The 18,345-nt window shown below is 35.8% G+C and overlaps 1 protein-coding gene across 2 annotated transcripts in view; it reads left to right on the forward strand.

The window, feature by feature from the left end:
• The first annotated feature begins 11,743 nt into the window (after positions 1 to 11,743).
• The window catches only part of fbxl2 (F-box and leucine-rich repeat protein 2), a 54,289-nt gene continuing 47,687 nt past the window's right edge, over positions 11,744 to 18,345 (forward strand). For both annotated transcript variants that reach the window (XM_061897141.1, XM_061897142.1), the window contains exon 1: positions 11,744 to 12,307. In XM_061897141.1, the coding sequence (XP_061753125.1) occupies positions 12,278 to 12,307 (30 nt within the window). In that variant the 5' untranslated portion in view covers positions 11,744 to 12,277. The remainder of the gene's footprint in view (positions 12,308 to 18,345) is intronic.

Consider the following 18,345-nt stretch of genomic DNA (forward strand, 5'->3'; position numbering starts at 1 on the left):
ATTTTTATTTAAATGTATTTAAATATATATTTACATTGAAAAATAATGATACAAAACATTATAATTTTAAAAGAAATGTAAATACATTTAAATAAGGAAATGTTTAAATTATTTTTATTTTATGGTATATTCACAATGATGTATGATTCAAAATAATAATTCAAAAATAATAATAAAAACAACGCAAATTTTATTTTTCATTTACATCACATATTATTTAAATATTTCTTTAAATAAACATTCAAATTTAAATATAGTTTAAAAAAAATTGAAAATAAATTTTAATTTAGTATTTAAATAATCAATTGTTTAAATAGTTTTTTATTTAAATGTATATTCACAAATTAAATCAAATGAAAAATAATGATTCACAAATAATAAAAACGATAATAATTGAAAATAAATGTAAATATGTTATTTCAATAATAAATTGTTTAGTTTTTATTTAAATGTATATTCACAATTAAATCAAATGAAAAATAATGATAATAAAATGATAAAAACAATAATAATTTGAAAATAAATGTAAATATGTTATTTACATATTAAATATATTTTAATTTAAATGCATATTTGCATTAGAATTTAATGTAAAAATGATTACAAAATAATAAATAAAATAGTAATTTGAATGTAGATACATTATTTTAAAAATAAATTGTTTAAATTAGGATTCAAAAATAATAATACAAACAATAATCATTTGAAAATAATGGTAAATATTTTATTTGCATAGTCAATTATTTTAATATTTTTTACTTAAATACATATTCACATTTAAATACAGTTTAAAATGATTTACAAGTAATAATTCAAAATATATATAATAATTTGTAAGTAAATGTAAATATATTATTTAAATAATAAATAATTTAATATTTTTTATTTAAATATATATTTTTGTTTTATAAATAATAATGTTTTTTTTTTTTAATTCAAACACCATCTTTAAAGCGTCCAAACTGGAAAATTTCACACAAAAAAAATTACATCTATGTAATATATCCATAAAAATATTTAGAAATCAGATACAAATAACAAACTAATGAAGAAGTGAAAACATAAAATAGTAAGAATAACAATAATAGCAATTCAAAAAACAAGAATAATATTTAAGAACTTATGGAGCGTTTGACTTTAAAATGATTGGTAAAAAGGTGCATCTTTTTTGTTTTACTGTAAAATATCTGAGAAAATACATTCAGTTTTTATTATTTTATAAAAAAATATATTTTATATTATAATAAATTAGTAACTCGGAACACGAGTTTCATTGGTTGTGACTCGTATTAAAATCAATTTAATTAGTGCTTTCCCCCACTCACCCAAAAAAGCAAAATTTTAAAAAAACAACAAAATCAAACTTTTAGATAGAAATATTGTATAAAAACAATACAACGTAGTACCAACAAGTACACTAGTTTTATGAAGTAAAGTACTAATAATGTACAGTGGACAATGGACTTCCAGAGGCTTCTCCGTCAAACACTCCATCATCAGCTCCTCTATATTTGTATGGGTAAATGTTTAGATAATATTTTAAGGTCCTCGGCTGGCGTTATGGACTCATCCTGCTTCAGTACGGGGCAGACCAGCATTGCTACGCTCCAACTGCTTCACCAAGTTAGCTAGCTACCCACTTTCGTCATGTTTTTGATAATTTTTTCTTTAATTGCATGAATATCATCCACTTCTTCTCATCAGCACGGACCTTCACGCTCACTTTTTTCCCAACCATGCCTGGAAAAACAAAGTGACGTTCATCTTTCGCTGTGAGCTAATGCTAGTGAGTAAGACAGAAGGCTTTGGTGGGGGTATATGCCATCTAGTGGTGGGGAGGCTCATTACATGAAGTTTTGCACGCAACCCAGAGCATAACAACTAGCCAAGAGACAGCTGGTATTCAGAAGTAAAAAAGTATTTTATTCACCCACATTGCACTTTTGAAATTTTTCTAAAATGTCAATTTATAAAGGACATATCATTAAGGTGATCCGTATAATTGTTCTTTTTAAAGTGACATGCTTGCGGAACACAATACTAAAATAATTATTTTACAATCAAAAACTCTTTTTGTTAAATATACGCTTTAATTTACGAATGTATCATTTATTTGCCATTTTTTAAAATTAAATTGGCAGATTTTTTTCTTTATTATTTTCACATGTACAAAACTTAGTTTTTTACTTTTGGTAAAGTTACTATAAATATATTATGAGACTAAATTATACATAGAAGTTATATTATATTATGTATTTACATATTTATTGATTATTTATATTTCAGCAATGCATTATTAAAAACACTATTGTGATATTTACCCCTTTGTTATTTATATATTTTTTTAAACTATTCAGTTCTTTATGTATGTATTTATTCATCCTTTAAATTATTCATGTATTTATTCATTTATCTATTCAGTTATTTATGTATATATTTATTCATCCTCTAAAATATTCATTAATTTATATATTCAGTTATTTATTTAATTATTAATTTTTAAATCTATTCCGTCATTTATGTATGTATGTATTTATTCATCCTTTAAGTTATTTATTGATTTATGTATTCATCCAGTCAGTTATTTATGTGTCTATTTATTTATCTTTTAAATTATTTATGTCTTTATTCAGGTATTTATTTATTTATACTATTAAATATTTTTTAATCCAGGAGTTATTTATTTATGTATTTATTCATCCATCAAATTATTAATGAATGTATTTATTTTTGTATTCAGTTGTTTATGTAGCTATTTATTCATCATTTATATTATTTATGACTTCATCTATTCAGTTATTTACATATGTATTTTTTTCCTTTAAATTATTTATGTATTTATCGATTCAGTTATTTTTTTATTTATTCAACTGTTTTTTAATTCAGTTATTTAAGTAGTATTTTGTATCCTTTAAATAATTTATGTATTTATTACTCTGATAATTTATTCATGTATCTATTCATTTATCATTTTAATTATTTATGTCTTTATCCATTCAGTTATTTATTAGTTTATTTATTTAACTATTCTTTTTTTTATCCATTCAGTTAGTTATGTATGTATTTATTCATCCTTTAAATTATTTTTGAAATTATATATCTATTATTCTAATGAGTTCTTTATGTATATATTCATTTATCATTTTAATTATTTATGTCTTAATTAATTCAGTTATTTTTTTAATCTATTCAGTTATTTATGCATCTATTTATTCATCCTTTAAATTATTTATGAATTTATATATTTATTATTCTAATCAGTTATTTATGCATCAATTCATTTATCATTTAAATTATTTATGTCATTATCTATTCTGTTATTTATTTATTTAACTATTCTTTTTTATCTATTCAGTTATTTACACATGTATTTATTTATCATTTAATTTATGTATGGATGTATTTATTTATCTATTCATGTATCTATGTATTTATCATTTAAATTATTTTTGTCTTTATCTATTCAGTTATGTAATCATTATTTATTTAACTATTAAACTATTATTTTTTAGTCTATTCAGTTTATTATATATCTATCTATCTATTCAGTTATGTATTCATCTAACTATTCAATTATTGGTTTATTTAAGGATTTAACTGCCGTGGTGCGTTCAGGGTCCACACGGTATCCTGGCATCGACACTCCTGCACGTATTTAGGGTCACACGTTCAAGTCCATGTCGACAAAACAAAACTCATCAGTGTGAAAGAGAACCAAAGCAAAGGTTGTTGATGAAGTCGCGTGTTCCGTGACTCGTCCACGATGTCAGCCGCTATTAGGAGACGCTGAGTCACGGCTGGAAGATCTCTTGCTCAGGTGTGTCATCTCACACGCCACGGCGGCCCGAGGTGAGGCAGCTTCCTGTCAGAGGCCGGTCACCGTGTCTGTTTCCACGGCAACACCCGCGCGGAACTTAGGCACCCATGAAAAGTTGCAAACGGTCAGCGGGAGCACGTGTTTGCGTTCGAAACCGGAAACGGCAAAAAAAAATAAAAAAATCCATCCATTTCCATCCATTTTCTACCGCTTATTCCCTTTCGGGGTCGCGGGGGGCGCTGGCGCCTATCTCAGCTACATCTATTGACGCTTTGTGACACGCTTTCAGGTCTCAGCGTCAACGGAAGTGGGCAAGGACTGACACATGCTGCCCCCTGCTGGTTGCCAAGGCAACATGCAGCCTTCACGGCGCCTGTGAAATGTTCAAAGTTGTCTTTTTTTATTGCACTTTCATTATCGAAGTCTCTTTTCACACTAAATGTATGTAACTGAATGTTTTACGTTTGTATTTTTCGAAGTAAACATTTTTTTCATTAAATCATGCCGACAATTTTTTTTTTAAATTTAATTTATCCATCCATCATCTTCCGCTTATCCGAAGTCGGGTCGCGGGGGCAACAGCCTAAGCAGGGAAGCCCAGACTTCCCTATCTCCAGCCACTTCGTCTAGCTCTTCCCGGGGGATCCCGAGGCGTTCCCAGGCCAGCCGGGTGACATAGTCTTCCCAACGTGTCCTGGGTCTTCCCCGTGGCCTCCTACCAGCTGGACGTGCCCTAAACACATCCCTAGGGAGGCGTTCGGGTGGCATCCTGACCAGATGCCCGAACCACCTCATCTGGCTCCTCTCGATGTGGAGAAGCAGCGGCTTTACTTTGAGTTCCTCCCGGATGGCAGAGCTTCTCACCCTATCTCTAAGGGAGAGCCCCGCCACCCGGCGGAGGAAACTCATTTCGGCCGCTTGTACCCATGATCTTATCCTTTCGGTCATGACCCAAAGCTCATGACCATAGGTGAGGATGGGAACGTAGATCGACCGGTAAATTGAGAGCTTTGCCTTCCGGCTCAGCTCCTTCTTCACCACAACGGATCGATACAACGTCCGCATTACTGAAGACGCCGCACTGAAGTTCGGAGTTCCTTAAGGCTCTGGATGCTGTGGGGCTGTCTTGGTTGACAAGACTCTGCAGCATCGCGTGGACATCGGGGGCGGTACCTCTGGATTGGCAGACCGGGGTGGTGGTCCCTCTCTTTAAGAAGGGGGACCGGAGGGTGTGTTCCAACTATCGTGGGATCACACTCCTCAGCCTTCCCGGTAAGGTTTATTCAGGTGTACTGGAGAGGAGGCTTCGCCGGATAGTCGAACCTCGGATTCAGGAGGAACAGTGTGGTTTTCGTCCTGGTCGTGGAACTGTGGACCAGCTCTATACTCTCGGCAGGGTTCTTGAGGGTGCATGGGAGTTTGCCCAACCAGTCTACATGTGCTTTGTGGACTTGGAGAAGGCCTTCGAACGTGTCCCTCGGGAAGTCCTGTGGGGAGTGCTCAGAGAGTATGGGGTATCGGAATGTCTTATTGTGGCAGTCCGCTCCCTGTATGATCAGTGCCAGAGGTTGGTCCGCATTGCTGGCAGTAAGTCGGACACGTTTCCAGTGAGGGTTGGACTCCGCCAAGGCTGTCCTTTGTCACCGATTCTGTTCATAACTTTTATGGACAGAATTTCTAGGCGCAGCCAAGGCGTTGAGGGGATCCGGTTTGGTGGCCACGGGATTAGGTCTCTGCTTTTTGCAGATGATGTAGTCCTGATGGCTTCATCTGGCCGGGATCTTCAGCTCTCACTGGATCGGTTCGCAGCCGAGTGTGAAGCGACCGGAATGAGAATCAGCACCTCCAAGTCCGAGTCCATGGTTCTCGCCCGGAAAAGGGTGGAATGCCATCTCCGGGTTGGGGAGGAGACCCTGCCCCAAGTGGAGGAGTTCAAGTACCTAGGAGTCTTGTTCACGAGTGAGGGAAGAGTGGATCGTGAGATCGACAGGCGGATCGGTGCGGCGTCTTCAGTAAAGAGCGAGAAATTTAATTTAATTTAATTTAATTTAATTTAATTTAATTTAATTTAATTTAATTTAATTTAATTTAATTTAATTTAATTTAATTTGCCAGAAGTAAGTCTTGAGTTTACAATCCCAAAAATATTTTTGGCACTGAATCTTAAAACACTGTATTTAACAAGCTGATTTTTTAAAAACACAAATTTTACTCCAAATGTTTTTATTTAATGCTATTATGAAGGTTAAATTGTGTCTTTTATTAACAACGCCTTTTTTGACACGGATTTGAGCAACTTTTGCTCACAATTTCCTTAAATTTTCATTTTTTGTTTTCAATTAATTTACGGCGCCTGTGAAATGTTCAAAGTTGTCTTTTTTTTATTGCACTTTTATTATTAAAGTCTCTTTTCACGCTAAATTTATGTAACTGAATGTTTTAGGTTTGTATTTTTCGAAGTAAACATTTTTTTCATTAAATCATGCCGAAAACTTTTTTTTAAAATTGAATTGAATTGAATTGAATTTAATTTAATTTAATTTGCCAGAAGTAAGTCTTCAGTTTAGACTCAAAAAAATTTTTTGGGCACTGAATCTTAAAACACTGTATTTTAACAAGCTGATTTTTTAAAAACACAAATTTTACTCCAAATGTTTTTATTTAATGCTATTATGAAGGTTAAATTGTGTCTTTTATTAACAACGCTTTTTTTGACACGGATTTGAGCAACATTTGCTCACAATTTCCTTAAATTTTCATTTTTTGTTTTGAATTAATTTACGGCGCCTGTGAAATGTTCAAAGTTGTCTTTTTTTTATTGCACTTTTATTATCAAAGTCTCTTTTCACACTAAATTTATGTAACTGAATGTTTTAGGTTTGTATTTTGCCAAGTAAACATTATTTTCATTAAATCATGCTGACAAGTTTTTAATTTAATTTAATTTAGTTTAATTTAATTTAATTTAATTTAATTTAATTTAATTTAATTTAATTTGCCAGAAGTAAGTCTTGAGTTTAGAATAAAAAAATATTTTTGGCACTGAATCTTAAAACACTGTATTTTAACAAGCTGATTTTTTAAAAACACAAATTTTACTCCAAATGTTTTTATTTAATGCGATTATGAAGGTTAAATTGTGTCTTTTATAAACAACGCCTTTTTTGACACAGATTTGAGCAACTTTTGCTCACAATTTCTTTAAATTTTCATTTTTTGTTTTCAATTAATTTACGGCGCCTGTGAAATGTTCAAAGTTGTCTTTTTTTAATGCACTTTTATTATCAAAGTCTCTTTTCACGCTAAATTTATGTAACTGAATGTTTTAGGTTTGTATTTTTCGAAGTAAACATTTTTTTCATTAAATCATGGCGACAATTGTTTTTAAAAATGTAATTTAATTTAATTTAATTTAATTTTTATTTAATTTAATTTAATTTGCCAGAAGTAAGTCTTGAGTTTAGAATCCCAAAAATATTTTTGGCACTGAATCTTAAAACACTGTATTTCAACAAGCTGATTTTTTAAAAACACAAATTTTACTCCAAATGTTTTTATTTAATGCGATTATGAAGGTTAAATTGTGTCTTTTATTAACAACGCCTTTTTTGACACGGATTTGAGCAACTTTTGCTCACAATTTCCTTAAATTTTCATTTTTTGTTTTCAATTAATCTACGGTGCCATTGAAATGTTCAAAGTTGTCTTTTTTTAATGCACTTTTATTATCAAATTCTCTTTTCACGCTAATTTTATGTAACTGAATGTTTTAGGTTTGTATTTTTCGAAGTAAACATTTTTTTCATTAAATCATGGAGACAAATTTTTTTTTAAATTTAATTTAATTTAATTTTCATTTAATTTAATTTAATTTGCCAGAAGTAAGTCTTGAGTTTAGAATAAAAATATATTTTTGGCACTGAATCTTAAAACACTGTATTTTAACAAGCTGAATTTTTAAAACACAAATTTTACTCCAAATGTTTTTATTTAATGCGATTATGAAGGTTAATTTGTGTCTTTTATTACCAAGGCCTTTTTTGACACGGAATTGAGCAACTTTTGCTCACAATTTCCTCAAATGTTTCTTTTTTTTTTTCTTTTTTTTTTAATTTACGAGAAGTAACAAATACTTTCACTGAATTGTATACACTGAATTTTTTATGGAATACATTTTAACAAACTGAATTAAAAAAAAAAAAATGTTGCCCTAATCCAAACAAATTATGCTGACAATTTCTATGTAGATGAACTTTAATCTTTTATATATTTTTTTGCACTGAAGTAACTGAATTTTTTGCATTTTCACATTTTACATCAAATTATGCTGACAATTTTTATAATGTTTATTTAATCTAACAGAAGTAAGTCTTGACTTCTGAAACAACAAACATGTCTACTCTAAAATAAAATAAAAAATGAATTTTCAAGTACAAATTTTGCTCACAAATGCTTATTTAATGAAATTATGTAAGTTAATTTGCTGTTTTGACACTAAATTTATGTAACTGAGCAAATTCTGATTACAATTAATAAAACATGTACTCACTAGTTTAATCAAAGCTTCTTTTTTTTTAGACTAAATTTAAACTGAGCAAATTCTGCTGACAATTTAATTACATTTCAATTTCATAATTTCATTTAACAGACAAATCAAAAGTTGTGAACAACATTTTTGTGTTTAAACATTAATTGTGTTAAAAGTCAGTGCATAAAAGATTAATTGCAGAAATATTTGTTGCCTCAAAACACAAGACTTGCTTCTGGTAAATTAAATTAAATTATGAAATTAAATTAAATGAAAAGTGTTTTAAATTTTCGGCATAATTTGATGTAAAAAAAAAAAAAATCAGGTAACAAAAATAAAAAAATTTAGTTGCGTAAATTCGGTTAAAAAAAAACAAAAAACGCTTTCGTGGCTAAATACACAAATGAACCTCCACAGAAATTACCCAATACACAACATTTTTTTCCAGTTAATGCAAACTGTTGTACAAGCTGTACACTGACTACTCTACTTTCTATCATTTGTAAAATATGTCAGCATACATGTCAGATGTGTACTCACCTTTGTATGGTACTGTATATATTCTTCACAAACTAGACTGTCATGTATTCTGGCTGCACGGTGCTCTAGTGGTGTGTGCCACACAGTGCGCAGGTTTGAATCCCTCTTGGAACATCCATACGGTTTAGTCTTTTAAAAAACAAAACAACAAATGTCTTTTCTGTTATGTTATTTTACTTTGTTTTGTCATGTGTTTGGTTTGCAACAAACAGTAGGACTGCATGACAATATTTCCTTTTGTTGTTTATATGTATATATATATATATATATATATATATATATATATATATATATATATATATATATATATCAGTACAACTATAAATTATGACAGAACTAAATATCTAATTGTCGCACTGAATATGTATGAGACAATCAAAGAAAGTGTACATAACATTGATATTTTGGCAAATAGGGGTAAACATTCATGAATAAAAATGGAAATCAGCAAATAAAAGTTAATATAAGGGTTAAAATTCATTAAATAACGATGGAAAGTAGCAAAAAAGGGTATATATACATAACATAAAAATGGAAATTAGCAAAAAATAAGGTATAAATTAATTCGAAAAATTAAAATTACCAAATAAGTGTGCAAATTCATAAAATAAAGATGGAAAGTAGCAAATAAGGGTATGAATTCATAAAATAAAAATGGAAAGTAGCAAATAAGGGTGTAAATTCATAAGATAACGATGGAAAGTAACAAATAAGGATATACATTCATAAAATAAAGATGGAAAGTAGCAAATAAGGGTATACATTCATAAAATACAATTGGAAAATGGCAAATAAGGGTATAAATACATAAAATAAAGATGGAAAGAAGCAAATAATGGTATACATTCATAAAATAAAAATGGAAAGTAGCAAATAAAAGGTATAAATTCATAAAATAAGGATGGAAAGTAGCAAATAAGGGTATACATTCATAAAATAAAAATAGAAAATAGCAAGTAAGGGTATCAATACATAAAGAAAAGATGAATAGTAGCAAAGAAAGATGGAAAGTAGCAAATAAGGGCATATATTCCTAAAATTAGAATGGAAAGTGGAAAAAGGGTATACTTTCATAAAATAAAAATGTAAAATAGCAAATAAGGGTGTAAATTCATAAAATAAAGATGGAAAGTAGCAAACAAGGATATACATTCATAAAATAAAAATGAAAAGTGTAAAAAAAAAGGTATACATTAATAACATAGAAATGTAAAATAGCAAATAAGGGTATGAATTTATAAAATAAAAATGGAAAGTGGCAAAAGAGCATACATTCATAAAATAAAAATGTATGGATGGATGTATGAATTCATAAAATGAAGATGGAAAGTAGCAAATAAGGGTATAAATTCATAAAATAAGAATGGAAAGTGGAAAAAGGGTATACATTCATAAAATAAAAATGTAAAATAGCAAATAAGGGTATAAATGAATACAATAAAGATGGAAAGTCGCAAATAAGGGTATATATTCATAGAATAAAATGGAAAGTGTAAAAAAAAAAGGGTACACATTCATAACATAAAAATGGAAAATAGCAAATAGCAAATAAGGGTATAAATTCATAAAATAAAAATGGAAAGTTGAAAATAAGCGTATCAATACATAAAGGAAGGACTAAAAGTAGCAAAGAAAGATAGAAAGTAGCAAACAAGGGTGTACATTCATAAAATAAAAGTGAAAAGTGTAAAAAAATGTATACATTAATAACATAGAAATGGAAAATAGCAAATAAGGGTATGAATTTATAAAATAAGAATGGAAAGTGGAAAAAGGGTATACATTCATAAAATAAAAATGTAAAATAGCAAATAAGTGTATAAATGAATAAAATAAAGATGGAAAGTCGCAAATAAGGGTATACATTCATAGAATAAAATGGAAAGTGTAAAAAAAAAGGGTATAAATTCATAAAATAAAAATGGAAAGTAGCAAATAAGGGTATCAATACATAAAGGAAGGACTAAAAGTAGCAAAGAAAGATAGAAAGTAGCAAACAAGGGTGTACATTCATAAAATAAAAGTGAAAAGTGTAAAAAAATGTATACATTAATAACATAGAAATGGAAAATAGCAAATAAGGGTATGAATTCATAAAATAAAGATGGAAAGTTGCAAATAAGGGTATAAATTCCTAAAATAAGAGTGGAAAGTGCAAAAAGGTATACGTTCATAAAAAAAAAGTAAACTAGCAAATAAGGGTGTAAATTCATAAAATAAAGATGGAAAGTAGCAAACAAGGGTATACATTCATAAAATAAAAATGAAAAGTGTAAAAAAATGTATACATTAATAACATAGAAATGTAAAATAGCAAATAAGGGTATGAATTCATAAAATAAAGATGGGAAGTAGAAAATAAGGGTATAAATTCCTAAAATAGGACTTGAAAGTGGAAAAAGGGTATACATTCATAAAATAAAAATGTAAAATAGCAAATAAGGGTGTAAATTTTATTTTTTTAAAAGATGGAAAGTAAGGGTATACGTTCATCAAATAAAAGTGAAAAGTGTAAAAAAGGTATACATTAATAACGTAGGAATGGAAAATAGAAAAAAGGGTATGAATTCATAAAATAAAGATGAAAAAGTAGGAAATAAGGGTCATAAAATAAAGATGGAAAGAAGCAGATAAGGGTATACATTCATAAAATAAATACCATTTATTTATTTATTTATAAAATAAAAATGGAACGTAGCAAAAAGGATGCACATTCATCAAGGAAGGGTTAAAAGTAGCAAAGAAAGAGGTAAAGTGTGAAAAAGGATGCACATTGATCAAGGAAAAAAGGAAAGTAGCAATCAAAACAAAACCACCACGCGGGTTCGTCCCTCAGCAATGACGTCACCCAGGCCCCGCCTTCTTCTTCCTGGACGGCAAGTAAAAAGTAAAAAAACGTCGGGGAGCTTCTCGGCTTCTTTCTCCTGACGAGTGACAAAGTGAAGACGAAGGCGTCGTGCGCGTTGACGCCGGGAGTCCATTTTGTGTCCGCGCCGGAAGCTGCTCTTTTCAACAGCTCGTCTTTTGCCGCGGCGGCGATGTGGACGGCGGAGGCGGAAGTCAAGTCACGTGACCGAGCGTCCATGTTATTATTGTTGTTTTGTTAGTCCTGCGATGAGACGGCGAGCTGAGGAGCCGCCGGCCTGCGACAAGAGCGACCTTCACGGCCTCCCCGGAGCACCCGCACCGCTCTCGCCCTACGCCCGGGCGACGGGAGCCCTGCCAGCGGCCGGCAGGGGAAGACGGAGTCGCAGCGGCGGCGGAGGAAGGAGGAGGAGGGGGAGGACTCCGGTTCGGCTCGACTCGGTTCGGCTCGGCACCGACGCCTAAACCGAAGGGGAAATAAAAGGGCGACAGAGGACACAGCCGCGCCGAGCGGGGACGCCGCAGACATGAACGGCATCACCAAGAGCCGCTTCGAGGTAGGACCGCCGCCCGACTCATGGCTCGTCGGCGGCCAGACGTGGGAGGAGTGGGAGTGGGAGTGGGCCTGCGGGGGAGACGTGCTGGGTGTCTGCCCTATGACACATACTTATAATATTTCTACATATATATTGTTGTACGTGTGGCGGAGGGGGCCGGGCTGGCGGCCACGGTCGCCTCAGGTGACCGATCTCCCGGCGGGGCGGGCGGAGGTGGGCTGCATATCAACACAAGCTGCATTTGGATCACACAATGGTGTTAGAAGATGACAGACATTCACCATCCGTGCCTGCCGTTGCATGACTAACATGGCGCATTGTTGACACGTGCTAATTGGGGTCTGGTCACATGACCCAATTAGATCATTATCCCATATTAACCATGCAGCCGCGAGATTAGACGCAGATTGAGTAACTGCCCTGGCGGGTGGGCGGGCAGCTGTGGTGTCCACACAAGCTGCTCTTGGTGGTCTCTGGACGCATTTTGCAGGACAAAAGCCAGACTACCAAGATATTCGCCAGACTACCAAAATACTAGCCAGACTACTAAAATACTAGCCAGACTACCTAGATACTAGCCAGACTACCAAGATACTTGCCAGACTACGAAGATACTAGCCAGACTACCAAGATACTAGCCAGACTACCAAGATATTAGCCAGACTACCAAGATACTAGCCAGACTATGAAGATACTAGCCAGACTACCAAGATACTAGCTAGACTACCAAGATACTAGCCAAACTACCAAGATACTAGCCAGACTACCAAGATACCAGCCAGACTACCAAGATACTAGCCAGACTACGAAGATACTAGCCAGACTACCAAGATATTAGCCAGACTACGAAGATACTAGCCAGACTATGAAGATACTAGCCAGACTACCAAGATACTAGCTAGACTACCAAGATACTTGCCAGACTACCAAGATACTTGCCAGACTACCAAGATACTAGCCAGACTACCAAGATATTAACCAGACTACCAAAATACTAGCCAGACTACGAAGATACTAGCCAGACTACGAAGATATTAACCAGACTACCAAGATATGAGGCAGACTACCAAGATACTAGCCAGACTACCAAGATACTAGCCAGACTACCAAGATACTAGCCAGACTACGAAGATACTAGCCAGACTACCAAGATATTAGCCAGACTACGAAGATACTAGCCAGACTATGAAGATACTAGCCAGACTACCAAGATACTAGCTAGACTACCAAGATACTTGCCAGACTACCAAGATACTTGCCAGACTACCAAGATACTAGCCAGACTACCAAGATATTAACCAGACTACCAAAATACTAGCCAGACTACGAAGATACTAGCCAGACTACGAAGATATTAACCAGACTACCAAGATATGAGGCAGACTACCAAGATACTAGCCAGACTACCAAGATACTAGCCAGACTACCAAGATACTAGCCAGACTACGAAGATACTAGCCAGACTACCAAGATACTAGCCGGACTACCAAGATATTAGCCAGACTACCAAGATATTAGCCAAACTACGAAGATACTAGCCAGACTACCAAGATATTAGCCAGACTACCAAGATATTAGCCAGACTACCAAGATACTAGCCAGACTACCAAGATACTAGCCAGACTACCAAGACACTAGCCAGACTACCAAGATACTAGCTAGACTACTAAGATACTAGCCAGACTACCAAGATACTAGCCAGACTACCAAGAGACTAGCCAGACTACCAAGATACTAGCCAGACTACCGAGATACTAGCCAGACTACCAAGATATTAGCCAGACTACCAAGATACTAGCCAGACTACCAAGATACTAGCCAGACTACCAAGATACTTGCCAGACTACCAAGATACTAGCCAGACTACCAAGATATTAACCAGACTACCAAGATATTAACCAGACTACCAAAATACTAGCCAGACTACCAAGATACTAGCCAGACTACCAAGATACTAGCCGGACTACCAAAATACTAGCCAGACTACCAAGATATTAGCCAGACTACGAATATATTAGCCAGACTACCAAGATACTAGCCAGACTACCAAGATATTAGCCAGACTACCAAGATACCAGCCAGACTACCAAGATACTAGCCAGACTACGAAGATACTAGTCAGACTACCAAGATATTAGCCAGACTACGAAGATACTAGCCAGACTATGAAGATACTAGCCAGACTACCAAGATACTAGCTAGACTACCAAGATACTAGCCAGACTACCAAGATACTAGCCAGACTACCAAGATATTAGCCAGACTACCAAGATATTAGCCAAACTACGAAGATACTAGCCAAACTACGAAGATACTAGCCAGACTACCAAGATACTAGCCAGACTACCAAGATATTAGCCAGACTACCAAGATACTAGCCAGACTACCAAGATATTAACCAGACTACCAAGATATTAACCAGACTACCAAGATATTAGCCAGACTACCAAGATATTAGCCAGACTACCAAGATAGTGTCCGCCCTGCGATCGGTAGGTTGGGAGTTCAAACCCTGGCCGAGTCATACCAAAGACTATAAAAATGGGACCCATTAACCTCCCGTCTTGGCACTCCGCACCAAGGGTAGGAATTGGGGGTTAAATCACCATAAATGATTCCCGGGCGCAGCACCGCTGCTGCTCACTGCTCCCCTCACCTCTCAGGGGGTGAACAAGGGGATGGGTCAAATGCAGAGGACACATTTCGCCACACCTAGTGTGTGTGACAATCATTGGTACTTTAACTTTTATTAGCCATGCTACCAATATATTAGCCAGACTACCAAGATGTTAGACAGGCTACCAATATATTAGCAAGGCTACCAGGACATTAGCCAGGCTACCAATTCATTAGCAAGGATACCTATATATCAGCCAGACTACCAAGATGTTAGCCAGGCTACCAATATATTAGCAAGGCTACCAATATATTAGCCAGACTACCAGGACATTAGCCAGGCTACCAATATATTAGCCAGACTACATATATATTAGCCAGGCTACCAATTTATTAGCCAGGCTACCAATTTATTAGCCAGGCTACCAATATATTAGCCAGGCTACCTATATATCAGCCAGACTACCAAGATGTTGGGCAGGCTACCAGGACAATAGCCAGGCTACCAGGACATTAGCCAGGCTACCAGGACATTAGCAAGGCTAGCAACACATTAGCAAGGCTAGCAAGACATTAGCCAGGCTACCAGGACATTAGCAAGGCTACCAATATATTAGCCAGACTACCGATTTATTAGTCAGGCTACCAATATATTAGCGAGATTACCAGGACATTAGCCAGGCTACCAATATATTAGTCATGCTACCTATATATTAGCCAGACTACCAGGACATTAGCCAGGCTACCAAGATATTAGCCATGCTACCTATATATTAGCCAGACTACCAGGACATTAGCCAGGCTACCAATATATTAGACAGGCTACCAAGACATTAACCAGACTACCAGGACGTTAGCTATGCTACCTATATATTAGCCAGACTACAAAGACATTAGTCAGGCTACCAAGATAATAGCCATGCTACCTATATATTAACCAGACTTCAAGGACATTAGCCAGGCTACCATGACAATATCCAGGCTACCAGGACATTATCAAGGCTAGCAAGACATTAGCCAGGCTACCAAGATATTAGCCATGCTACCTATATGTTAGCCATGCTACCTATATATTAGCCATGCTACCTATATATTAGCCAGACTACAAGGACATTAGCCAGGCTACCAATATATTAGACAGGCTACCAAGACATTAACCAGACTACCAGGACGTTAGCTATGCTACCGATATATTAGCCAGACTACAAAGACATTAGTCAGGCTACCAAGATAATAGCCATGCTATCTATATATTAACCAGACTACAAGGACATTAGCCAGGCTACCAGGACAATATCCAGGCTACCAGGACATTAGCAAGGCTAGCAAGACATTAGCCAGACTACCAGGACATTAGCAAGGCTACCGATATATTAGCCAGACTACCGATATATTAGCCACGCTACCAACATATTAGCCAGGCTACCAACGTATTAGCCAGACTACCAGGACATTAGCCAGGCTACCAGGACGTTAGCCAGACTACCAGGACATTAGCCATGCTACTTATATATTAGCCAGACTACCAATACATTAGCCAGGCTACCAAGATATTAGCCATGCTACCTATATGTTAACCAGGCTACCAATATATTAGCTAGGCTACCAGGACATTAGCCAGGCTACCAATATATTAACCAGGCTACCAAAATATTAGCTATGCTACCAGGACATTAGCCAAGCTACCAAGACATTAGCCAGGCTACCAATATATTAGCCGGGCTACCAATATATTAACCCGGCTACCAGGACATTAGCCAGGCTACCAATATATTAACCAGGCTACCATTATATTAGCCAGGCTACCAATATATTATCCAGGTTACCAGGACATTAGCTAGGCTACCAGGACATTAGCCAGGCTATCAATATATTAGCCAGGCTACCAGGACATTACCCAGGCTACCATTATATTAGCCAGGCTACCAATATATTAGCCAGGTTACCGGGACATTAGCTAGGCTACCAGGACATTAGACAGGCTATCAATATATTAGCAAGGCTACCAGGACATTAGCCAGGCTACCAATATATTAGCCAGACTACCAAGACATTAGCCAGGCTACCAGGACATTAGCCAGGCTACCAATATATTAGCCAGGCTACCAGGACATTAGCCAGACTACCAAGACATTAGCCAGGCTACCAATATATCAGCCAGGCTACCAATATATTAGCCAGACTACCAGGACGTTGGCTAGGGTTTGAACTCACGACCTACCGATCTCAGGGCGGACACTCTAACCACAAGGCCATTGAGCAAGTCTACATATTAGTCTACGTAAAGGTACCAGTCTGCCAGAAAGTTAGCCAGTCTGCCAGGAGGTTACCAGGCTACCAAGAAGGTACCAGGCTACCAAGAGAGCACCAGGCTACCAGGAATAAGTACCAGGCTGCCAAGAAGCTGACAGGATCCCAGGAAGTTACCAGGCTACCAGGAGCAAGCACCGGGCTACCAAGAAGTTACCAGGCTACCAGGAACAAGTACCAGGCGACCATGAAGTTAACAGGCTATTGGGAACAGGTACCAGGCTACCAAGCAGGTACCGGGCTGCCAAGAAGTTACCAGGCGACCAGGAACACATACCAGGCTACCAAGAAGTTAACAGGCTATCGGGAACAAGTACCAGGCTACCAAAAAGTCACCAGGCGACCAGGAACAAGTACCAGGCGACCAATAAATTACCAGGCTACTAGGAACAAGTACCGGGCTACCAAGAAGTTAACAAGCTATCGGGAACAATTACCAGGCTACTAAGAAGTTAACAAGCTATCGGGAACAAGTACCAGGCTACCAAGCAGGTACCAGGCTGCCAAAAAGTTACTAGGCGACCACCAAGCAGTTACCAGGCTACCAGGAAGGTACCAGGCTACCAGGAACAAGTACCAGGTGACCAAAAGTTACCAGGCGACCAGGAACAAGTACCAAGTTACCAAGAAGTTAGCAAACTACTCGGAACAAGTACCAGGCTACCAAGAAGTTAACAAGCTACCGGGAACAAGTACCAGGCTACCAAGCAGGTACCAGGCGACCAGGAACAAGTACTAGACCACCAAGCAGTTAACAGACCACCAAAAAGGTACCATGCTACCATAAATAAGTACCAAGCTACCAAAACATACAAAGCACGTACTAGGCTATCAAGAAGTTACCAGGTCCCAGGAAGTACCAGGCTACCAAGAAGGTACCAGGCTACCAAGAGAGTACCAGGCTACCAGGAATAAGTACCAGGCTGCCAAGAAGGTGACAGGATCCCAGGAAGTTACCAGGCTACCAGGAGCAAGCACCGGGCTACCAAGAAGTTACCAGGCTACCAGGAACAAGTACCAGGCGACCATGAAGTTAACAGGCTATTGGGAACAGGTACCAGGCTACCAAGCAGGTACCGGGCTGCCAAGAAGTTACCAGGCGACCAGGAACA

This window comes from Nerophis ophidion, linkage group LG04, assembly GCF_033978795.1.
Source record: "Nerophis ophidion isolate RoL-2023_Sa linkage group LG04, RoL_Noph_v1.0, whole genome shotgun sequence".
Classification (NCBI taxonomy): domain Eukaryota; kingdom Metazoa; phylum Chordata; class Actinopteri; order Syngnathiformes; family Syngnathidae; genus Nerophis; species Nerophis ophidion.